The sequence below is a fragment of the Hyperolius riggenbachi genome, chromosome 3 (assembly GCF_040937935.1).
Source record: "Hyperolius riggenbachi isolate aHypRig1 chromosome 3, aHypRig1.pri, whole genome shotgun sequence".
Classification (NCBI taxonomy): domain Eukaryota; kingdom Metazoa; phylum Chordata; class Amphibia; order Anura; family Hyperoliidae; genus Hyperolius; species Hyperolius riggenbachi.
In genome coordinates this window covers 306,065,227-306,085,412 of record NC_090648.1, presented here as the reverse complement: position 1 = coordinate 306,085,412, position 20,186 = coordinate 306,065,227, and the positions used below count along the sequence as shown (strand labels likewise).

At 44.2% G+C, this 20,186-nt stretch overlaps 1 protein-coding gene across 2 annotated transcripts in view; it reads right to left on the bottom strand.

The window, feature by feature from the left end:
• Nucleotides 1–236: 236 nt before the first annotated feature.
• The window catches only part of CSRP2 (cysteine and glycine rich protein 2), a 43,093-nt gene continuing 23,143 nt past the window's right edge, over nt 237–20,186 (bottom strand). For both annotated transcript variants that reach the window (XM_068276642.1, XM_068276643.1), the window contains exons 2-6: nt 19,127–19,245; nt 16,917–17,085; nt 11,521–11,650; nt 8,777–8,870; nt 237–1,196 (exon numbers count right to left, since the gene is read on the bottom strand). In XM_068276642.1, the coding sequence (XP_068132743.1) occupies nt 1,120–1,196; nt 8,777–8,870; nt 11,521–11,650; nt 16,917–17,085; nt 19,127–19,238 (582 nt within the window). In that variant the 5' untranslated portion in view covers nt 19,239–19,245 and the 3' untranslated portion in view covers nt 237–1,119. The remainder of the gene's footprint in view (nt 1,197–8,776; nt 8,871–11,520; nt 11,651–16,916; nt 17,086–19,126; nt 19,246–20,186) is intronic.

Genomic DNA, 20,186 nt, shown 5'->3' with positions numbered 1-20,186 from the left:
TTTGACACCTGGAGCAATCTTAACTCCCCAAGACCTTGCTATCGGCATCAGAACTGCCAACACCATCATCTACCAATACAGGAACACTAGTAAGGTTGTACTCAGTTTTTTTTGTTTCTCACTTCCTGTGATAGGATAGTTAAATGAATACCTTCACTTTCTCTTCAATAATTGATTTATATATACATATATACACACACACACATACATACATACATACATACATATATAGTGGCTTTAGTGGTATATTTTTAATACATAAAATATTCAACAGCAGGGTTTGAGAAATTCCACAACTGAAATACCATATATTCCGGCGTATAAGACGACTGGGCGTATAAGACGACCCCCCAACTTTTCCAGTTAAAATATAGAGTTTGGGATATACTCGCCGTATAAGACTACCCCTCTTCCAATGCACACCAAATTAAAATAAAATTAAAAAAAAATCATATCCTGGTGCCATGTATAAACAGATACTGGTGCTGTACTGTATGTGTTACCCAGTATATAACAGTATATAGTCAATTGACTTGTTGCATTGGTCAACTCTCCTTAAGTAGACTGGTCAGCTCTCCTTGTCTACCTGTTTATCAGAGCGGTATGGAAGAATAGATTGCGCTCCCTCAGCAGCGAGATGATCTGAGAGGCGGTAACAGGATAGGGCGTATCACCCGGCATCAATGACACCCGGCGTATAAGACGACCCCCAACTTTTCAGAAGATTTTCAAGGGTTAAAAAGTAGTCTTATACGCAGGAATATACAGTAAATTAAAAAAAAAACCTTAAGTGAAATAAAAAGAAATCCATTTTTTTTTCTTTTATTTTAAGAAACTGTTAAACAAAGAAAATATGTTCTCAGTAAGTGTAGATTTGTTCTCTAATATATGTTACAAATAGGAAACAGACAAAACAAAAATTAACCGTAGAAGTCATTTTTCTACTAGTCAGAAATAGGTACAATGAAAACAAAGCAACCAAAGTCCAAACACACTCAGGGAGTAGAAATCAGAAGGACTTCACAGTGATTAGTATTAGTTTATAAAACCCCTCTTCTCGGCAATAAAGAGATGCAATGTTCAATAAGTGTTCTGGAATCCTTCTCTGCCGTATTCCATTCATTGTGCATGTACAAGGGCACCGGCCCCCTGGCCATAGCCAAATCCTTTAGGTCCAAAATTCTTTGCATAGCAAGCTAGTAGAAGAGAAGAAATGTAAGAAACTATACAAAACAAATTATACACTTGATTGGAAATTTGCTTTTCAACAATGCAAACACGTGGAAGTTTCCACATCCCTCTCACTCCAGGCGTCTTAAGGGGAAGGTCTGAGCAGATTAAAAAAAAAAAAAAAAAAAAAAAAAAAAAAAAATCTACTTACCCAGCCGGTGTGTCTCCTCTGTTGCAGATGCCGACCTCACCAGGTCAGCATCGTTCTACGCAGAACACTCCAGACCACGTGATCGTGAGTGGCACTCGCGCATGCGCAATGCATGATGGTAATCATCTGCAACGGAGGGGACTCTGGCTGGGAGTGGAGCTGTGGTGAGGGACAGATCTATCAGCTGTCAGGTGCTGGAGAAATCCCAAGATAAGCAGATCTCGTTTTTTGTTTGTTTTTGTTTTTTTTAGCTTGCATCTGTCCTTTAAGCTTGTTTACATTTCGGCTATCCTTCACAGAAAAACATATAGCCACTAAATGACGTCCAGTCAGGTTTAGCTCTGTGTTAAATATAATATATTTTATTTATAAAATTGCTGAATGTTAATTTGATAGTGATTAGAACCTGAATAAAACCTGAAGAAAAAAAAAGAAAAAAAAAAAAAAAAGCTTTGCAATCTCACCATTATGTTTTGGCCTGGGATCCACTAGAAGCGCTTTATTAAGTACATGTGATTTGAGAAGCTTTTGCTAATGTAATGCTTTGTGTGCGATTCCACTTGAGGAATGTGATTTTTTTTTTTTTAATATAACAATCTCCTGTGGCGTGTTCTGTCAGTTGCGGTGGAAAAGGACAGTTCTGGGTTATCTGCTTGCATTCGGTTGTGCATTTGCAATGAGTCACATTGTCATTTGCAATCACTCTGCAGTTCTGGGATGCTGTCATCATTCCACCAATGGCTTACTACAGCTGAGATGCGGCCAGATAGGCCTGGTGCACACCAAAACCCGCTAGCAGATCCGCAAAATGCTAGCAGATTTTCAAACGCTTTTTCTTGTTTTTCTGTAGCGTTTCAGCTAGCATTTTGCGGTTTTGGGAAGCGTTTTTGGTGTAGTAGATTTCATATATTGTTACAGTAAAGCTGTTACTGAACAGCTTCTGTAACAAAAACGCCTGCAAACCGCTCTGAACTGCCGTTTTTCAGAGCGGTTTGCCTTTTTCCTATACTTTACATTGGAGGCAGAAACGCCTCCGCAATCCAAAAAATGCCTTACCCCGGGAGTATGCGTTTCAGCAAAACGCCTCCCGCTCTGGTGTGAACCACCCCATTGAGATACATTGACCAAGCGTATCTGCAGCCGCAAGCGGCTGCAAAAACGCCAGAAAACCTGCTCGGTGTGCACCAGCCCTAAGAGCTTTTCTAAATCACAGATGCTTAGAAAAGCACTGCTAGTGGGTTTGTGGCCTTTTTCTCTATATAATTCTATTATTGTGCATTCAGATTTTTTTTCGTTTGCTTAGTTTATTAAGTGTCAAGTGGACCTGTTTATTCCCCTCCTCTTTGTTGGGATACAGTATTGTTTTTAGCTGGATAGTGGAAATAACTGATGAAGAAGTCACACAAAAATTATAATAAAGCCTGGATGTCTTTGCCAATGTTGCTGGGATCTATTCTGGAATGTAAGGTTCTCTTCATACAATTTCAACCATTTTATTTTTGGGGCTCTTCTGTTCCTTTTTCAAAACAGGAGAACCATACACATCTCGGTAAACCTATGCCATCCATCTACCCACACGTGAATACTGCATACCTAGTGACAGCACAAGTGTCCTTGAAACTCGTCCTACAACACACACACACACAAAGAGAGCAGAAAAAAAGAAAGGAGGAGGATTATATTATTAGAAAAACGAACTAGACTCCTTTGTCTAGTGTGCTTTATATGGAGTGCCAGCTTGAGGACACGAGTTGTAAAATAACGAGAGTATACTTCTTATTAAATCTGGACCTGGCCTTAGTAAATGAGGCTCTTAAATGAAGGGCCCTTAGGACACAAAGCACCTGTACCCCGGTGGAGCACTTCTGATTTGTGCAGATGATACTTCTGCTTCACAAAGTTAATTCATCATCACAAGCTTTCAGCTTCATACAAGAATGAATTACATTTCAATAAAGTAAAGTACTTTTATTGTATAGAAATACTTTCCAAACATTAGTTTTGAAACAGAAGAGTGTTTTGCTAATAAAAATGTGCATCAAGGAGCACTTAAGAGAATTGCTTTTTTTTTTTTCTTTTTAGGTACACAAGTATCATTTACATAATATTGTATAGTGCTTTTCCCCTGTTAGACTCATAGCGCTCGAGAGCTGCAGCCACTAAGGGTGTGCTCAAAAAGCCACCTTGCAGTGTTAGGGAGTTTTGCCCATGGACTCCTTAGGGCCCATTTCCACTTGAGCCGCACGCGTCTGCGAGACACACGACGGCACTTCTGGGTCTGCGGCTACACAGATGAATCCCATCAGCCGCACGGCTATGGGATTCAGAGCCTCCTGCACCATTTTGGATGGCAATGTCGGCCGAATCGCTATCGCAAGCAATTTGGCCGGTGGCGCCATTGTACCCTATGGCAGAGTTACCCCACGCGATTTGCCTGCGGGGAGACTCTGCGGATTCGGCGTGGAAACGGGCCCTTACTGAATAGATACTAACTCTAACCAGGATTCAAATCCTGGTCTCCCATGTCAAAGGCAGAGCACTTAACCAATAGACTATAAAGGGGTACATCCTTAGAAGCTTTAGTAAACTTGAGTTTTAACCTCCCTGGCGGTTTAATTATTTTGCCAGGGAGGCTGCAATGTGGTTTTTTTTTAATAAAAAAAAAAAATATTTCATGCAGCCAACTGAAAGTTGGCTGCATGAAAGCCCACTAGAGGGCGCTCCGGAAGCGTACTTTCGATCGCCTCCGGCAATCGAAAGTAACAAGATAGGCCGCAATGAGCGGCCTATCTTGTTTCGCTTTCCTCGTCGCCATGGCGACGAGCGGAGTGACGTCATGGACGTCAGTCGACGTCCTGACGTCAGAGCCGCCCGATCCAGCCCCTAGCGCCGGCCGGAACTGTTTGTTCCGGCTGCGCTGGGCTCGGGCGGCTGGGGGGACCCTCTTTCGCCGCTGCACGCGGCGGATCGCCGCGGAGCGGCGGCGATCGGGCAGCACACGCGGCTGGCAAAGTGCCGGCTGCGTGTGCTGCTTTTTACAGAATTCAAATCGGCCCAGCAGGGCCTGAGCGGCGACCTCCGGCGGCATACCCCGAGCTCAGCTCGGGATTACCGCCAAGGAGGTTAACTAGGGCTGCTATAGGGGAGCAATTCTTGACCACAACGATTTCATGCAATCAAAAGTTGTCATTTGCTAAGTGGGTAGATGCTTTTACCCAGTTCTGACTGCAGCAATGTTATGAAAACAAATATTTTAATGAGCTTTTGGGGGCGGATAGCACATGCCCACTCGCATACCTCTCAGTGCCCAAGAAAAGACCAATCAAGGATGTCTACTTTCACTTCTCTTCCTGCATGGATATGGAGAGCACTGGCATGTATTATATCTACCTCTTCTCATTCATGCACTGCTGATTCGCTAATTTTCTAAGTGCCCCACACCAATCCCCTTCCTCTACAATTTTCCCTGGTCTGATGGCCATGTGACTAGTGTAAACAGTAACAGTGTGGCTACAGAAGGACAGGTAGATCTGCAGTGGGTGAGGTGGCAGGGAAATATGATGAAGGCCAAAATAATTAAAGGCCAAAATAATTAAAGGAAAGCACTATACTAATGGGGACCACTATGGGCCCGTTTCCACTATCGCGAATCTGCATGCGTTTCCTGCATGCAGATTCGCACAGCCAATACAAGTGGATGGGCCTGTTTCCACTTGTCAGTTTTCCTGAGCGTTTTTCTGTGCAGGATTTTTCTGCATGGCAGAGCCCTCAGGGCTCATTTCCACTATCGCGACTATGTTTAAATATATTTAGCAGTCAATCCCTCACTTTGGTAGTATCATCTTTTGCTAAATACAGTATCACCCTTGTGTTTTAGGGCCCATTTCCACTATCGCGAATTTGCATGCGTTTTTCGCATGCAAATTCGCATAGCAATACAAGTGAATGGGACTGTTTCCACTTGTCAGGATTCCATTGCGTTTTTCTGTGCAGAAAAAATTTGCATGGCAGAGCCATCAGAATTCGCATACCGCATACCGCTATGCGAATCGCATACAATGTAGTTAATAGGAATTCCCATAGAAACAACGGAAAAGCACACCAGTACAGCCATGGTTAAATTCGCATACATCGTCATCCATGCGAATTTTCATGCGAATTCGCACGAAAATTCGCACGAAAAGGCCGCACAAGTGGAAACGAGCCCTTTCAGGGGACACAAACGTTTTGGAGGGTAGCAATTAAGGGGGCATCATAAAGGGAAGTACTTCAAACAGAGAACACTAATTGGCCTGTATAAAAAAAAAATTTAAAAAAAATTAAATAAATAAAAATAAATAAAATAAAAGAGGAAACTATAGATGAGAAGAACTAGAACTGGTTAAAATGCCTATTCTGGTGGGAAGGCTACATTTCACTGCTGGAGAGGGTTGGCATGTGCTGAGCTGATTACTTGAATTAACTGTGGTCGATTGATTTATATTGCTGTTTATTTAACATCTAAGACCGAGATCAGCAGATGTGATTAAACAAATATTTTTCCTTGCAGTTTGTTTTTTGCCAACTTGAATTGCAGCTGGGATCAATCAGGGGGAGGGGTTAGCTAGTACAGGTGTTATTTAGTCAGGTCCAGGACTGAGCTTGCAACAAGTGGCATATAGGCGTTATAAGTAGGTGTTAGAATAGGCGCAAAAGGGGAGGAAGAAAACAGTGTGCCAAAATATATATATATATATATATATATATATATATATATATATATATATATATATATATATATATATATATATATATATATATATATATATATATATATATATATATATATATATATATATATATATATATATATATATATATATATATATAGTTGCCCCAAAATTGGAGTTCTCTGCATTGGTTAGAATGCGATAGTCACTTTGTAGGGTAAGTTTTATCTATTTTTTTTCTCTCTTCCCTTCCCTCCTTCCTGCACTGACTCTCCATCATTCTCTCCTCCATCCCCACTTCACTCTATATCTTCCGTTTCTGGTCTTTTCTATTTTATTCACTACATTCAAAATTTTCATACCTCTTACTTCTATAGGTTTTTTTTTTTATTTTAAAGAGACTCTAAAGCGAGAATAAATCTCGCTTCAGAGCTCATAGACTAAACCGCCGCTATCGCACCGCTAAACGGGGGTCCCTTACCTCACAAATCCCCTCCGAGCAGCCGGGGATCTCTTCCGGATTGAGGCAGGGCTACCTTCCGCAGCCCTGCCCCACGCGCGTCTGTCTGCGCATATCTCCGCCTCTCCCCCGCCCCTCTCAGTCTTCCTTCACTGAGAGGGGCAGGGGAGAGGCGGCAATGCGCCGCTGATAGACGCGACTAGAGGCAGGGCTGCAGCCGTTAGCCCTGCCTCTAGGAGCAGCAAAATCTACGACCAATTTGGTCGTTGATTTTGCGGGGGGGGGGGGGTTTGGGGGTGAAGGGACCCCCGTTTAGCTGCGGGATAGCGGCGTTTTAGCAGGGCACACGTGCCCCTGCTAACTATGAGCTCTGAAGCGAGAATTATTCTCGCTTCAGTGTCTCTTTAACCACCACAGTTTACGTTAAATAAATATCATGGTCCTCCTGTTGGACCATGCAGCACAGTGTGCATCCTGCAACATGTATACATGCCTTGATAAGCAGATTGAGGATGCATACTGTTACCCTTGGTGTGTGTGTGTTGCTCAATTAGAGGCTGAGGTCAGAAAGCTAAATGAGCACCTTGCAACACTAAGATGCATAAACAGGGAAAAGAGCTTGGATCTCACAATTCAGACCCTGACTGGAACCAGTGAGGATGCGTGAGGGTGGAGCCCAGCTGGAGCAAGAAGCTGAGGTTGCTACTACTTGGGTTACAGTTAGAAGGGATAGGGGGAAAATGGGAGGCTAGTCTCACGTTGTCTCTCCCTAATAAATATGCTTGTTTATGTAATATTGTGGAGGATGATTCTGGAGTAGCGATGTTGCAGCTGGATGTGTCCCTTAGCAACCAAGGGACAGTCCGCTGCATTGAAAATGGGAACAGGAGTGCAGCAAAAGCTAGACAGATACTGGTGGTAGGGGATTCCATTATTAGGTACACAGAGAGGGTAATTTGTCAAAACCGTGAATGATGCGCTAAGCTGATTTACCCGGAGCACAAGTTGTTGTACTGCTGTTTATAGCCTGATGAAGTGGGATGTGCCCACGAAACGCGTTGCAAGTTTTTTGGAGTATGTAAATTCTTTTGTTGAAAAACCGACATTATCTTGTGTCTACATTGGGGAGGTAAGTCCACCACGAGCCCCCCCGTTTTTTAAATGTTTTATCAATATTTTACACTACTGGCGCCTCTGTAACAGTGTATACAAACCGTGAATGCTTTACAGTGTTGTCTCCTGGGGTGCTCGGGTTCAGCATGTAGTGGTACAAAATTTACAGATTGGGTGCAGCTGGGGAAGAACCAGCTGTCATGGTACACAATGGTTCCAGTGACAAAGTAAGTGGGAGATGGAAGGTCCTCAAAATGAATTTTAGGTATTAGGAGAAACTGAAAGCAAGGACCTTATTTATTGGATAAATAAGACTCTTCTGCTGCATTTAGTGCTGGCTATATCTGGGCCAATACTCTACAATACCATAGTACAGCAATGCTAGCCTAGGTACATTATTTTGTGATATAAAAAGTTGCAAGTCTACCCACTCCTTTAGGCCAAGTCTCCTAATTTGCATATGGGAAAACATAGTGCATGCTGGATTTTTCCAGTGCAGATGTGATTTTTGCCGCGTCCACTTCGGAAATGGACGCAGCACCCTACTGGAAATAAAGCCTTCGTGATAAGCTGACTTTACAAATCAGAAATAAGAAAAAAAAATTCAGAATGTTCCCAGAGAAGTTACTTTTTCAATTCCTGTTTTTCATTTGTCTATAGACATCCTGCTGTGTTCTGAAAGCCTCCTTTTGTAGAACACAATGGAAAGTAACACTAACTTTTCAGGAAGCTGGAACTATAAAAGAAGTTACATTTACCTCATGCAGTTCCATCCAGCACATATTGCACAAAAACCTGTCTGCTATGAGCCTCTTCCTTTACAAGTCTGCTTGCAGATGCTGCAATGCGCAACCTGACTGTTCTAATTATATTCTCAATAAGGAGATCATTTAAAAGTTTTCATTCAGCAGAATCCGACTAGACGCCAATAAATGGCTGTGCTTGTTGTATCTCCTTCAGACAGACATTTCCTGATATTGGCTCTGGTCTGTCTTTACCTTGTTATTTTCCAATTTCCTGCATTGTGCAGCTGTATTCCTCACCATTGTACAGGCCTTACACAGTCGCCTCATATTAGGGGAATAGGACAGAGGCACAGCTTGGCTTGCTCACCTTTGCAGTAGATTTCCCCTTCTTTCTCAGTCAGAGTGGTGGATTCTAAGCTCTTGCCACACTTTGCACATCTGAAGCAGTTTTTATGCCATGGCTGTAAAAGTATCAGAGTTTTAGCACACTACTTAAACAAATACATGCATTTAGAGGATGAGCAATAGTCTAGCACAGGGCTGGGCAAACTTTTCGCGGCCTGGGCTGCATGCTGCAGACCGCTCTCCTCAAAATTTCTCCTCTTCCTCCCTGCAGAATGCGTGCGGGCGGCAAACACAGAATTTATAACTCACTAGCCCAGATTCCAGCTTATTACATGACTCGCCATCAGGACGTTGCCAGCCTGTTATACGCTGACATGTCCTGACTGCGAGTCATGTGATGCCCTGTTGCCACGGAGACGCAATGCTGGAATCAGCGCTGAGGTGAGGTTCAAATCCCCTGCCGCTCGCAACTCGGGAGGAAGGAGGGGGGGGGGGGGAAGAGGAATCCGGCAGCCTGTCGGTGGGCCGGATGCGGATTTGATCAGCCCTAGTCTAGCAGCTGCTTTACAGTCTGAACAAGTGGGGACCCAGTTTGTCACTTGAGCTGGTGATATGCAATATACATTTTCTTTCCGGATTAGACATTTGATTAGACAAAAACATTAAATTGGGCAAAAATCCTATACAAGTGCCCACTATTTGTAGCCATGTTTTGCAGTGCGGGTGGCATCCTCTGCAATTTGTTAGGTGCTGCGGGTGCCTAAATGTCACACTATTTATAGAGAGGTCTACAGAGCCGGGTCCTTCAGCACCCAAGGCTGAGACACCAAAGTGCGCCCCTCCATCCCTCCCACCCCAGCCGTCACACACTGATTGCTATTAGACTAAGAGGCCCCACTGGCTCCCCCCCCCCCCCCCCCAACACCTTAATCTCCAGTTATCTGTCTTGCAGTCACTGCCTGCCGTGTATTCTCCTTTCTTATTTCTCTCTGCTTTAAACACAATAGGGGAATGATAGCTGAGTGAGTTTTGCACACCCTCCTACACTGCGCCCTAAGGCTGGAGCCTCTCTCGCCTCTGCCTCGGCCCAGCCCTGGAGGTCTATGGTGGGGCACTATTTTCTGCCGCTAGCGGGCGCCCACATTTCCTGCTTCCAATAAAATGATATAAGTAAGGCCCAGTGCACACCGAGCGGTTTTTGTAGCAATCCGCCGGCCGCATCCGCCTGGAAAAAATGCTTGGCTAATGTATTGCAATGGGATGGTGCACACTGGCGGTTTGAGGTTTTTGCCAAGCCGCAAACGCGCCTCCTGCTGCGCGTTTGCGGTTTGCTAAAAAACCTCAAACCGCCGGTGTGCACCACACATTGAAATACAATAGCCAAGCGTTTTCACTGGCTGATGCGGCTGGTGGATCGCATACAAAATCCGCTTGGTGTGCACCCGGCCAAATATCTGCTCTCTGCTCCCAAAACCGCTAGCGTTTTGACGATCTGTTAGCGGTTTTGGTGTGCACAGGGCCTAAGTGTTGACAGAGCTTAGATGGAGGCCAATAATTAAATGTAGATTGTAGAAATATATGCAAACCAACAATTTCAAGATAAGGTTTAATGCATCCAAAATCTGAATACATTAATCTTTGTAATAGCTAATACCACACATTCCCAAGGGCTTTACCTAATGCAGAGGAAGGGGGGGGGGGGGGGGGGTCTTTGTGTGGACTATAACAAGCTTGGCATGGAAACAGCAGCAATGGTTCTGTATGTTGGGCCTGCTTTAATTGTATCTCTCATACAGTGTGGAGTTCTTGTACTGAACTTAGCCTGCTGTTAGGATCAACTCCATCTGTCCTTTTCTAAAGACTGAAGCCACAGAGCAAAAGGCAGGATCTATGAAGCAGACACCTATATACATCTAAACACTCTCCATGGAGGTGAAAGAGGTGCTTGGTCCACATATATTGTGAAAGGAAGGAGATGGGGATTTGTACACATGACTGGTATTACACATACATTCACTATAACCCACATGCCTTTTTTCTAAGTATTTGCTGGATTGTCTCTCCATCTGTAGGATAGCATGCCTGATGTTTACACGTTGGTGACCCAAGGACTAGTACAGAAACCAACAGGCTCTCCAGCCATTCTCCATATAATGGTAACGGCAAAAGGACTAAGCTCCCATTCTTGTCAGAGGCTTTATAATGTTGGACAGTGCTGCCTACCACTTACTACTGACAAACAGCTGAGTTTTCTCCAGCCTGACTTTCATCAATACACAGATCTTGGTCTATGTAGCATTATGATAGGACAAAGTATTGGCCACCTGCAACAGGAACCTAAAGCAAGTGCTAAAATGTCCATCAAATATGGCAAGCCCTCCCCCTCCTCTGCCATCTCCCTGCTCCTTCACCTCAAAAAAACTTATACAAGACAGCACAATCATGTAACAGTAACCTCCTCTATAAAATGAAAGTGTATTTGTATATCATTTTTTTCCTGTTTATCAGCAGTGACCTAGGGTGCGGCATTGGGTGAAGGGCAGAGTTTAGGGTATCAGGTTTTCTACGCCTATAGGCTCTTTAGTAGGGAGAGTCAAGATTGCGATGCAAAGAATTCCGAGTTGATGCAGACTTATGTATGCAGCTTGAAAATAGACCAATCAAACTCCACCTCAACAGGACTTGATTTGTCCATTTGCCCCCACAGCAAAGTATAGCCATTAACTGCCTTGCACAGTAGCTCATACACAAGTACAGTGGCATTACCTTCCCAGCGCCCATGATCTTCTCCGCAGCATAGACTGACTCTCCGCAACGTGGACACTTTTCAGCACCTCCAAACTTCTGGGCAAATTTAGAAGGATTTGTACTGACAGTTGAACGGTAGGTCTGCGCTCTGCAAAGAACAATGGTAAGGCTCACTAGATATCCAAATACAGGTCCAAAAAAGGCAGCACATTTCTAATCCCCTCCACCTCAATGACAATACCGTATAATGCCTAGTACAGCTGTAACTGGTGTGTGTGTGTATTATATATATATATATATATATATATATATATATATATCTCTCAATCTGTCTATCTCATATATATACACACACACACACACACACACACACACTCACTCACTCACATATACACATACACAATCAGATATACACATGACAGGGGCTCTTGGTTACGCGTGCATGCTTTGCATAGTATTGCATTCAATTTGGTTTGTGCTGCTCATCCCTTGGTATTTAGCGCCAGAGCTGCAGCCACTAGGACGTGCTCTATAGGCAGTAGCAGTGTTAGGGAGACTTGCCTAAGGTCTCCTGCTGAATAGGTGCTGGCTTACTGAACAGGCAGAGCCGAAATTCAAACCCTGGTCTCCCATGTCAGAGGCAGAGCCCTTAACCATTACACTATCTAGCCACACAATACTCAGTCAGTAGCTAGTAGAAGGTGAGGTGTTTTTAATTTCCTTTCTCCCATTTAGTTGACAATTAGGCTTTTGGCATGGGTCCCACTAGAACGCTGATAAAAAAAAAAACTAGCATTTTTGCCTGGTTAGAGTAGGACTCACCAGATTGGGGACACTTTGGCGCAGTTGGTGAGCATAAACGCGTTAAAGCGTAACCAAGAGCCCCTGTTACTGCTTCCCTGTTGTGTGCTGTAGCCCCTCTGTATTCCCTTGGTGGGTGTAAATAAATATATATATATATATATATATATATATATATATATATATATATATATATATATATATATATATATATATATATATATATATATATATATATATATATATATATATATATATATATATATATATATATATATATATATATATATATATATTTATTCTCATACACACACAGTGCCGCCCATAATTATTCATACCCCTGGCAAATTTTTACTTAAGTTACTTTTATGCAACCAGCAGCAGCAAGTAATTTGACTGGAAATTACATAGGTGTCTCGCAAAAGATAATAAGACGATGTACAAGAGGCATTGTTGTGGAAAAAAAAGCCTATTTCTTTGATCTCAGGCAGCAAAAAGTCTACAACTGGCCCTGATATGGATGACGACCACTTTGATAGGTGCAAGGTCGGGCCAAGGCAGAGGCGAGAGAGGCTCCAGCGTCAGGGCGCAGTGTAGGAGGGGGCGCACATCTCACTCAGCTATCAATCCCCTATAGTGTTTGAAGCAGAGAGAAACAAGAAAAGGGGATACATAGCAGTGACTGCAAGCCAGATAACTAGAGATTAAGAGGTGTGTGTGTGTGTGTGTGTGTGTGTGTGTGTGTGGGGGGGGGGGGGGGGCCTCTTAGTCTTAGCAATAAGTGTGTGACGGCTGGGGTTCTGGAGGACCTTGTCCCAGCTCTGGATAGGTGTAATCCCACATGTGTATACAAAGATAAGGTGAAGGCGTGATCTAGTCAGACATCAACTTAACTTGTTGGACATGTTCATGTGTGAGGAAACTTAATGGTTTTCTCATAATTCAGCTACAGCGTGAAATTCCAATAGTCCAATAGTATCCCATACCCAATCATAATCCAATGTAAGTGGCATAATGCAAAAACACAGCAGCCTTCCATCACTTGGCGATATGTATCCCCTGTGACAAAGAATGGAATACCTCCCTGTGCTATGACATGCTCCCTCTGCTTTGTTTACCTTGTACAGCAGCTGGCTGTCTTCAAGCTTGTTATTTTTAAATCAATTACCGGTAAATTCCTCAGTGATCTCTACAGCCATGTGAATGATTTAGTGTGTAATTTGCTTATTAGCTTGTGCTTCTTGTGATTACGGATTATTACTAAGTTTATATTACAGGGGGCTTGCAAGAACACATGGAGTGGAAATACTTTTTCTTATGTTGGGGGCAGGGTTGCTAGGACTTGGAGTTGAATCAGTATTTTATATGTAAAAGGAAGCATGGAGGCATATGGATGGTACTGTGGTGTGGTAGATTATTATTATTATTATTATTTATTGTATTTATAAAGCGCCAACATATTACGCAGCGCTGGACAATAAATATATACAATGATACAAGGATGACATACATAGGGTTATACACATAGAACAAAGTTATACATACAAATTGTACAAAATACATGATCATGCAATATGGGCTGGTTAGGTAGGCCCAGTAATACAAGTACAGGCTGTCATAGGACAGGAGCACATGATCCTGTAGATTACACTAGGGAGTGGAGGACCCTGCCAGAGGCTTACAATCTAAAGGGAGGGGTGGAAACACTAGGTGGGGCTGTTAAATATTCCTTAGAGAGTTACTGTGTGGTAGGAGGTGGGTAGGCCATCATAAAGAGGTGGGTTTTGAGGGCTTGCTTGAATGTGTTGAAAGAGGGAGCAAGTCTGATGGGTGGTGGAAGGGCATTCCAGAGGGTGGGGGCAGCTCTTGAGAAATCCTGCAGGCGGGCATGGGAGTGTGAAATGCGCGGGGTGGTGAGGCGAAGGTCGTTGGAGGAACGGAGGGGGCGACCTGGTGTATACTTGTGAACAAGCTGCGAGATGTAGGTAGGGCATGTTTTGTGCACAGATTTATACGCCAGGCATAGAATCTTGAAACTTATCCTGAGACGGATAGGGAGCCAGTGCAGGGATTCACAAAGGGGAGATGTGGATGCAGAACGGTGCGAAGAATGGATGAGTCTTGCAGCCGCGTTCATCACTGATTGAAGGGGGGCAGTGCGTTTCAGGGGGAGGCCAGAAAGGAGTGAGTTACAGTAATCAAGGCGGGAGATGATGAGGGCATGGATGAGCAGTTTGGTCGTGTCCGGGGTTAAGAATGGGCGGATCTTGGAGATATTACGGAGGTGGAAATTGCAGGCTCTTGTGATGTTTTGGATGTGTGGGATGAAGGAGAGGTCAGAGTCCAAGGTGACACCCAGGCAGCGGGCCTGGGAGGTAGGGAGAATGGTTGTGTTGTCGATTGTGAGGTGGAAACCTGGGATGGGTGCAGCAGCATGGGGTGGAAGGATCAGGAGCTCAGTTTTGTCTAGGTTAAGCTTTAGGAACCTAGCTGACATCCAGGAGGAAATTGCTGAGAGACACGAGGAGACCTTGTTTATGGTGGTGGCTGAGAGATCGGGGGTATGGAGGTAAATCTGAGTGTCATCTGCATAAAGGTGGTAATTGAAGCCCAGGGAGGAGATAAGCTTGCCAATTGAGGAAGTGTATATGGAGAAAAGAAGGGGGCCTAGAACAGAGCCCTGGGGGACCCCAACTGAAAGAGGGGCAGGAGTTGAGGAGGAGCCATTGAAGGAAGTGGTGAAGGAGCGATTGGATAGGTAGGAGGAGATCCAGGCCAAGGCAAGCCCATGGATGCCCATGGACTGTAGTGATTGGAGGAGGAGGGAGTGGTCAACAGTGTCAAATGCTGCAGAGAGGTCAAGGAGGAGCAGGATGGAATAACTGCCTTTGGCCTTGGCAAGGGTAAGGTCGTTGACCACCTTGGCGAGGGCTGTTTCAGTTGAGTGCGCAGGTCGGAATCCAGACTGTAGGGGGTCAAGTAGGGCATTGGTGTTGATGTATTGGGTAATGCGCTGGTGGACTAGGCGTTCGAGGAGTTTAGAAGCATAGGGAAGGAGGGAGATTGGGCGGTAGTTTGAGGGTAGGGATGGGTCGAGTGAGGGTTTTTTCAGCAGGGGAAGCACAGTGGCCTGTTTGAATGCTTTGGGGAAGATGCCTGTGGAAAGGGAGAGATTGAACAAGGAGGTGAGGACTGGGGCCAGGTCAGAGAAGTGGGGACGAAGAGTATTCGCGGGTACCGGATCACAGGGAGAGGATGTGGGGGGGGAAGCCACTAGCAGCAGGCTGACTTCATCAATGGTGGCAGGAGCAAAAGAGGCGAGGGGTGGATGAGACAAGGGAGCCGCTGGGAGGGAAGGCAAGGGGACAACCTGAGACGCATTGGTAAGGGAGGGATGGAGGAGGGAAATTTCATTGCGTATTGTTGCAATTTTAGTGGTGAAGTGGTTGGCAAGGTCATTGGCTGAGAGGGAGGAGCTGGGAGGGGGAGGAGTGGGGTTGAGGAGGGAATTGAAGGTAGCAAAAAGCTGTCGAGGGTTGGAAGCTTGGGTTACAATCAGTGCTGCAAAGTACCTTTGTTTAGCCTCGGAGAGGGCAGTGTGGAAGAGTAACAGTTTGGCCTTGTAATCTAGGAAGTCAGCATTGAGATGTGATTTCCTCCATTTCCGTTTGGCTGCTCGAGTTTCTTTCCTGAGGTTACGTGTGTGGGTGTTGTGCCAGGGTTGGGGGTTGGGGGGCTTGATAGGGCGGAAGATTGAGGGGGCAGCTTGATCTAAAGCAGATGAGAGGGCAAGGTTATATTGTGCAGCCGCTTCGTTGGGGCATGTTAGGGTGGGTAGGTGGGAGGAGAGGGAGAGAAGGGGACTTGCTAGGACATTTGGGCTGAGATTACGTAGGTCTCTCTGCCATCGACCAGGCTGAGGGGTGGGGAGAGAAGTTGTTGGTGGGGAGATAGTGAATGTGAGGAGGTGATGGTCAGAGATAGGGAAAGGTGCGATGTCCAGGTTGCTGAGGGAGGTGGACTTTGAGAATATGAGGTCAAGAGTATGACCAGCGCGGTGGGTGGTGGAATTTGTGTGCTGAGAGAGACCAAGGGATTTGGTGAGGGAGAGTAGCTGCTTGGCAGCAGTGGAGATAGGCTCATCGATAGGTAAGTTGAAATCCCCGAGTATGATGGTGGGGAGGTCAGATGACAGGATGTGGGGGAGCCAGGAGGCCAGGTTGTCCAGGAAGAGTGAAGTTGGATTGCAATCTCTCCTTGAAACACTGGGTTCCCTTCTTCAAATCTGGGCCATGAAACTGCATGGAGTTAGTATGTTCTCCTAGCACATTGCCCTAGAAGTATGATAGGGAGTTCTCTGGGGAACAGTTAGTAACAGGACTAAAGCGCAGAAGTCAATGCTGTATAAATAAACAACAGGAAGAGATCATGGCTGAGGTGGGGATAACACTAATAGCCAGCTTTTGTCCACATTTACAATGCAGTGCGATGCCAGTCCCTGCGCCAAAACAAATGGCACATAGACTTTAAAGCCAACTGTACACACATGCTCACGTGACTGGAAGTGCTGGTGCATGCCAGCAAATCATCAAGGCAGAAAATCATTTGCTTACTCTTCTGGCTTAATGCCGAGTCTTTCTCCACGATCCATGTTCAGGGTACCTGCTCCTTGTCCATAGCCATAGCCCTTCGGCCCATATTTCTTCCCATAGCAAGACCGGCAGTAAATCTCGTCATCATGAATAGCAACTGTTGTACTGTCCAGGTTCTTTCTGCATACCACTGACAGGCAAAAAACATAAAGCAATCAATTATCAGAATTTCCAACATGAAAGCACCAGTTATTTATCGCAGTGTGATAACTGGAAAAAATTGAACCGGTAATAAAATGGACTGAATTGTACTGAAATTGATTACATCCAATCAAATCACACGATACAAAACAAGTCAAACTCCACAGCAAATGTTATTAATGGAACAAAAAGGAAAAATTCAGGCAGGGTACCACTGCCGAGAATCTAACGTGTGTACAGTGGTCCTGATGAGTTACTGAAAGATTTGCAGTGCCAGAGCCCACTGTTCCCTTGCTCACCCTGCTTGCTCAAAGCCACTCTCTCCTCCCCCTCCTTCATGGCAACAGGAAGTGTTGCTAACCTGTAGGCTGTGACATGTCTGTACAGCACTTATCCTCCAAACCATCACCTGAGGCATTGAATCTCAAACCCTGTGGGCGACAAACTGCATGTGTGTGGCACCTCGAGATCTGGCTAGACAAGTGAACTAGGGGTATTTAAAACCCCTTACTTTTGAAAGAATATTTATTTTAAGAGAAGACATTACAAATATTAGTCTTATTTAGTGTCTAGACCAATAACAGTTCACGGAATTGATTGTTAAATCAACGTAAGCTTCGGCATCCATAACGTAAGAGTCCATAAATTTTCACCATTCAAATACTAGCAAAGAGCGTTTCTACCCACTGTAATTCTAGTATCTTATAAAAAAAAAAAGCTAGTTCAGCTTACTGTAGTCCGTGTAACAAGAGGAATAATAGCACCATTCATTCATTGGAAAATGTGTGTTCATTCGTATTGCGGCTGCACAGAACTTTCTACAGATACCACTAAATGTTACATTTCCAGCTCAATTTTTCCAGTGGAAATCTACAAGTTATTAAAACAAAACTAGAATTGTACCAAGTGTGCCAAGTCAGTGCCAGGGGCCATTAGTGATCTCACATCCCAGGCTCTCTGCAGCTTAATCCCTCTTACCAGCTGAGAAGCATGAACAGCCTCCAGAGCACGTTGTCATTCACCAAATGGAAAAAGCTCTCGCTTTTCTCAATGTAATCCTGTCTCATACAACATACATGACAGCTCACAAATGAGCAGGCAAAAATATGTAAACACTATAGACCTTAAGGTACATACACACGTGCAACTTCATGCACAACCAACCGCCCAACACGATGAACCACAGGACTATTTGTTTGCATGATCAGTACATACATGCACGCTGGCCAAAAAAAAACCCTACCAACTCATTTAAATACTGCACGCTCAACATATCCACATTAAAAAAAAAAAAAGTCATTCAAATGATTTGCACACGTGGCCAATCTGCACGGTAGTTGGTCAGTTAATCTGCCGGTTTGGATCGGGCAAACCACCTCTTAGCACTCGTCTAGTTTGCCACACGTACACATGCCCAACCGCCGTCTCTTTACATGGTACAGCACTGCGATCTATGACAGCGCTGTACTGGGGACAGCCATGTGAGATGGCTGTCCGCTCTGGAGGCAGGGAAGCGATGCGCTATCATAGGCTGAAGACTATGACAGCCGATCCCGCTGATTGGCAGGTGGGGGTGGGGGTGGAGGGCGGGGTTTAGAAAAAAAAATAGTAACATTTATTTAAAAAGAAATAAATAAATATTGATAGAAAAAGAAAAATATTGGGGGAGCAATCAGAGCCCGCCAACAGAAATATCTGTTGGTGGGCAGAAAAGGGGGGGGGGGGGGGGGGGGGTTGGGAGGGAAATCACTTGTGTGTGCTGCAGTGGCCTAAATAGCAAAAAATAGCCTGGTCACTAGGGGGGTGTAAGCATAGGGTCCTCAAGTGGTTAAAAGTATTAGGGTAGGAACACACTAGGCAGAATCACATATGCGGTTTCCACTATGTGCTATGGAAAATGGTCCCATTTACAGTATTCTTAATATAAACGTTTCAGAACAGGATAACACATCATATATTATGTCAATTTACCAAAAGATTGTCGTGTCTCATAAAATTTCCATTAACAAAAAGCAGATGTGAGAACTTACTGCAGAGGAAGCAGCACTTGTGGTAACTCCTTCCATCACATTGCACCTCCTCAGCATGATACACAGTCCTGCCGCACGCTCCACACTTGTTACCTCCTCCCCAGTTAGGCATCTCGCAGCTATAGAGCAAAAACAGACTGGATGTCAGTATCAGGAAGTACGAGGCAGATCCTAGAACCATACATACAAGGAAAACAGTCATTTCTCATCAGTCAGTCTGTAATGCGGAATGGATTCTGCACATTCCATGTTTCAGGTGAAATTCCAGTCAAATCATTTTTAATGTTTTGAACAGTGTGAGAAAATTTCTGTTGAGATTTTTTTTTTACTGTCAAAGTCTCCACCAGGAAGATTTCTTCTTCCTTTATACCTTATATCCAATTTTGATTCGCCAAATCAATGACCAATTTTACCAGCTCCATGTAGTAGGAGGACCAACAGGTTTTGAATACTATGAGCAGATTGTGGAGGTAAACTCTCATACTACATGGAATGGTAAACCTGGCTAATCAAAATACAATAGGTGTACCAGGCGGTACAAAAACGCAACCAAATTTGATTGGCCAATTTTACCACTTCCATGTAGTATGAGAGCTTACCTACACAATCTGTCCATAGCTTTCAACATCTGTTGGCTCTCATACTACATAGAGGTGGTAAAATTGGCCAATGAATGAACAATCAAAATTGCTTGTGTGAGAAACAGCAGTTAAGAAAACATGTTGGTTCTTGTGTCAACTTTTAAAAAGATCCAGCTCTACCTATTTCACAAGTTCTCATCTTTAGCTCATCTTATCTATAAAATCATATCTCATTACATAAGTAGACGATGCCAGTGTGCAGATTCAGCTGCACACCTTTCCATGGGTGCTTGACTGCTGGATGTGGAGACTCATCCAGTAAAGTCAATTAGTTTAGTAGTGTTATGACCAGAGCGGTGCACCGCATGTTTCAGAAATGTTCCTAATTCTGTCAACACTCATATTACTTTGCCCGCCTTTTTATTCTTTCAACACTTAAATGATGGTATACAAATACAAAACACAATGTGAGATATCAC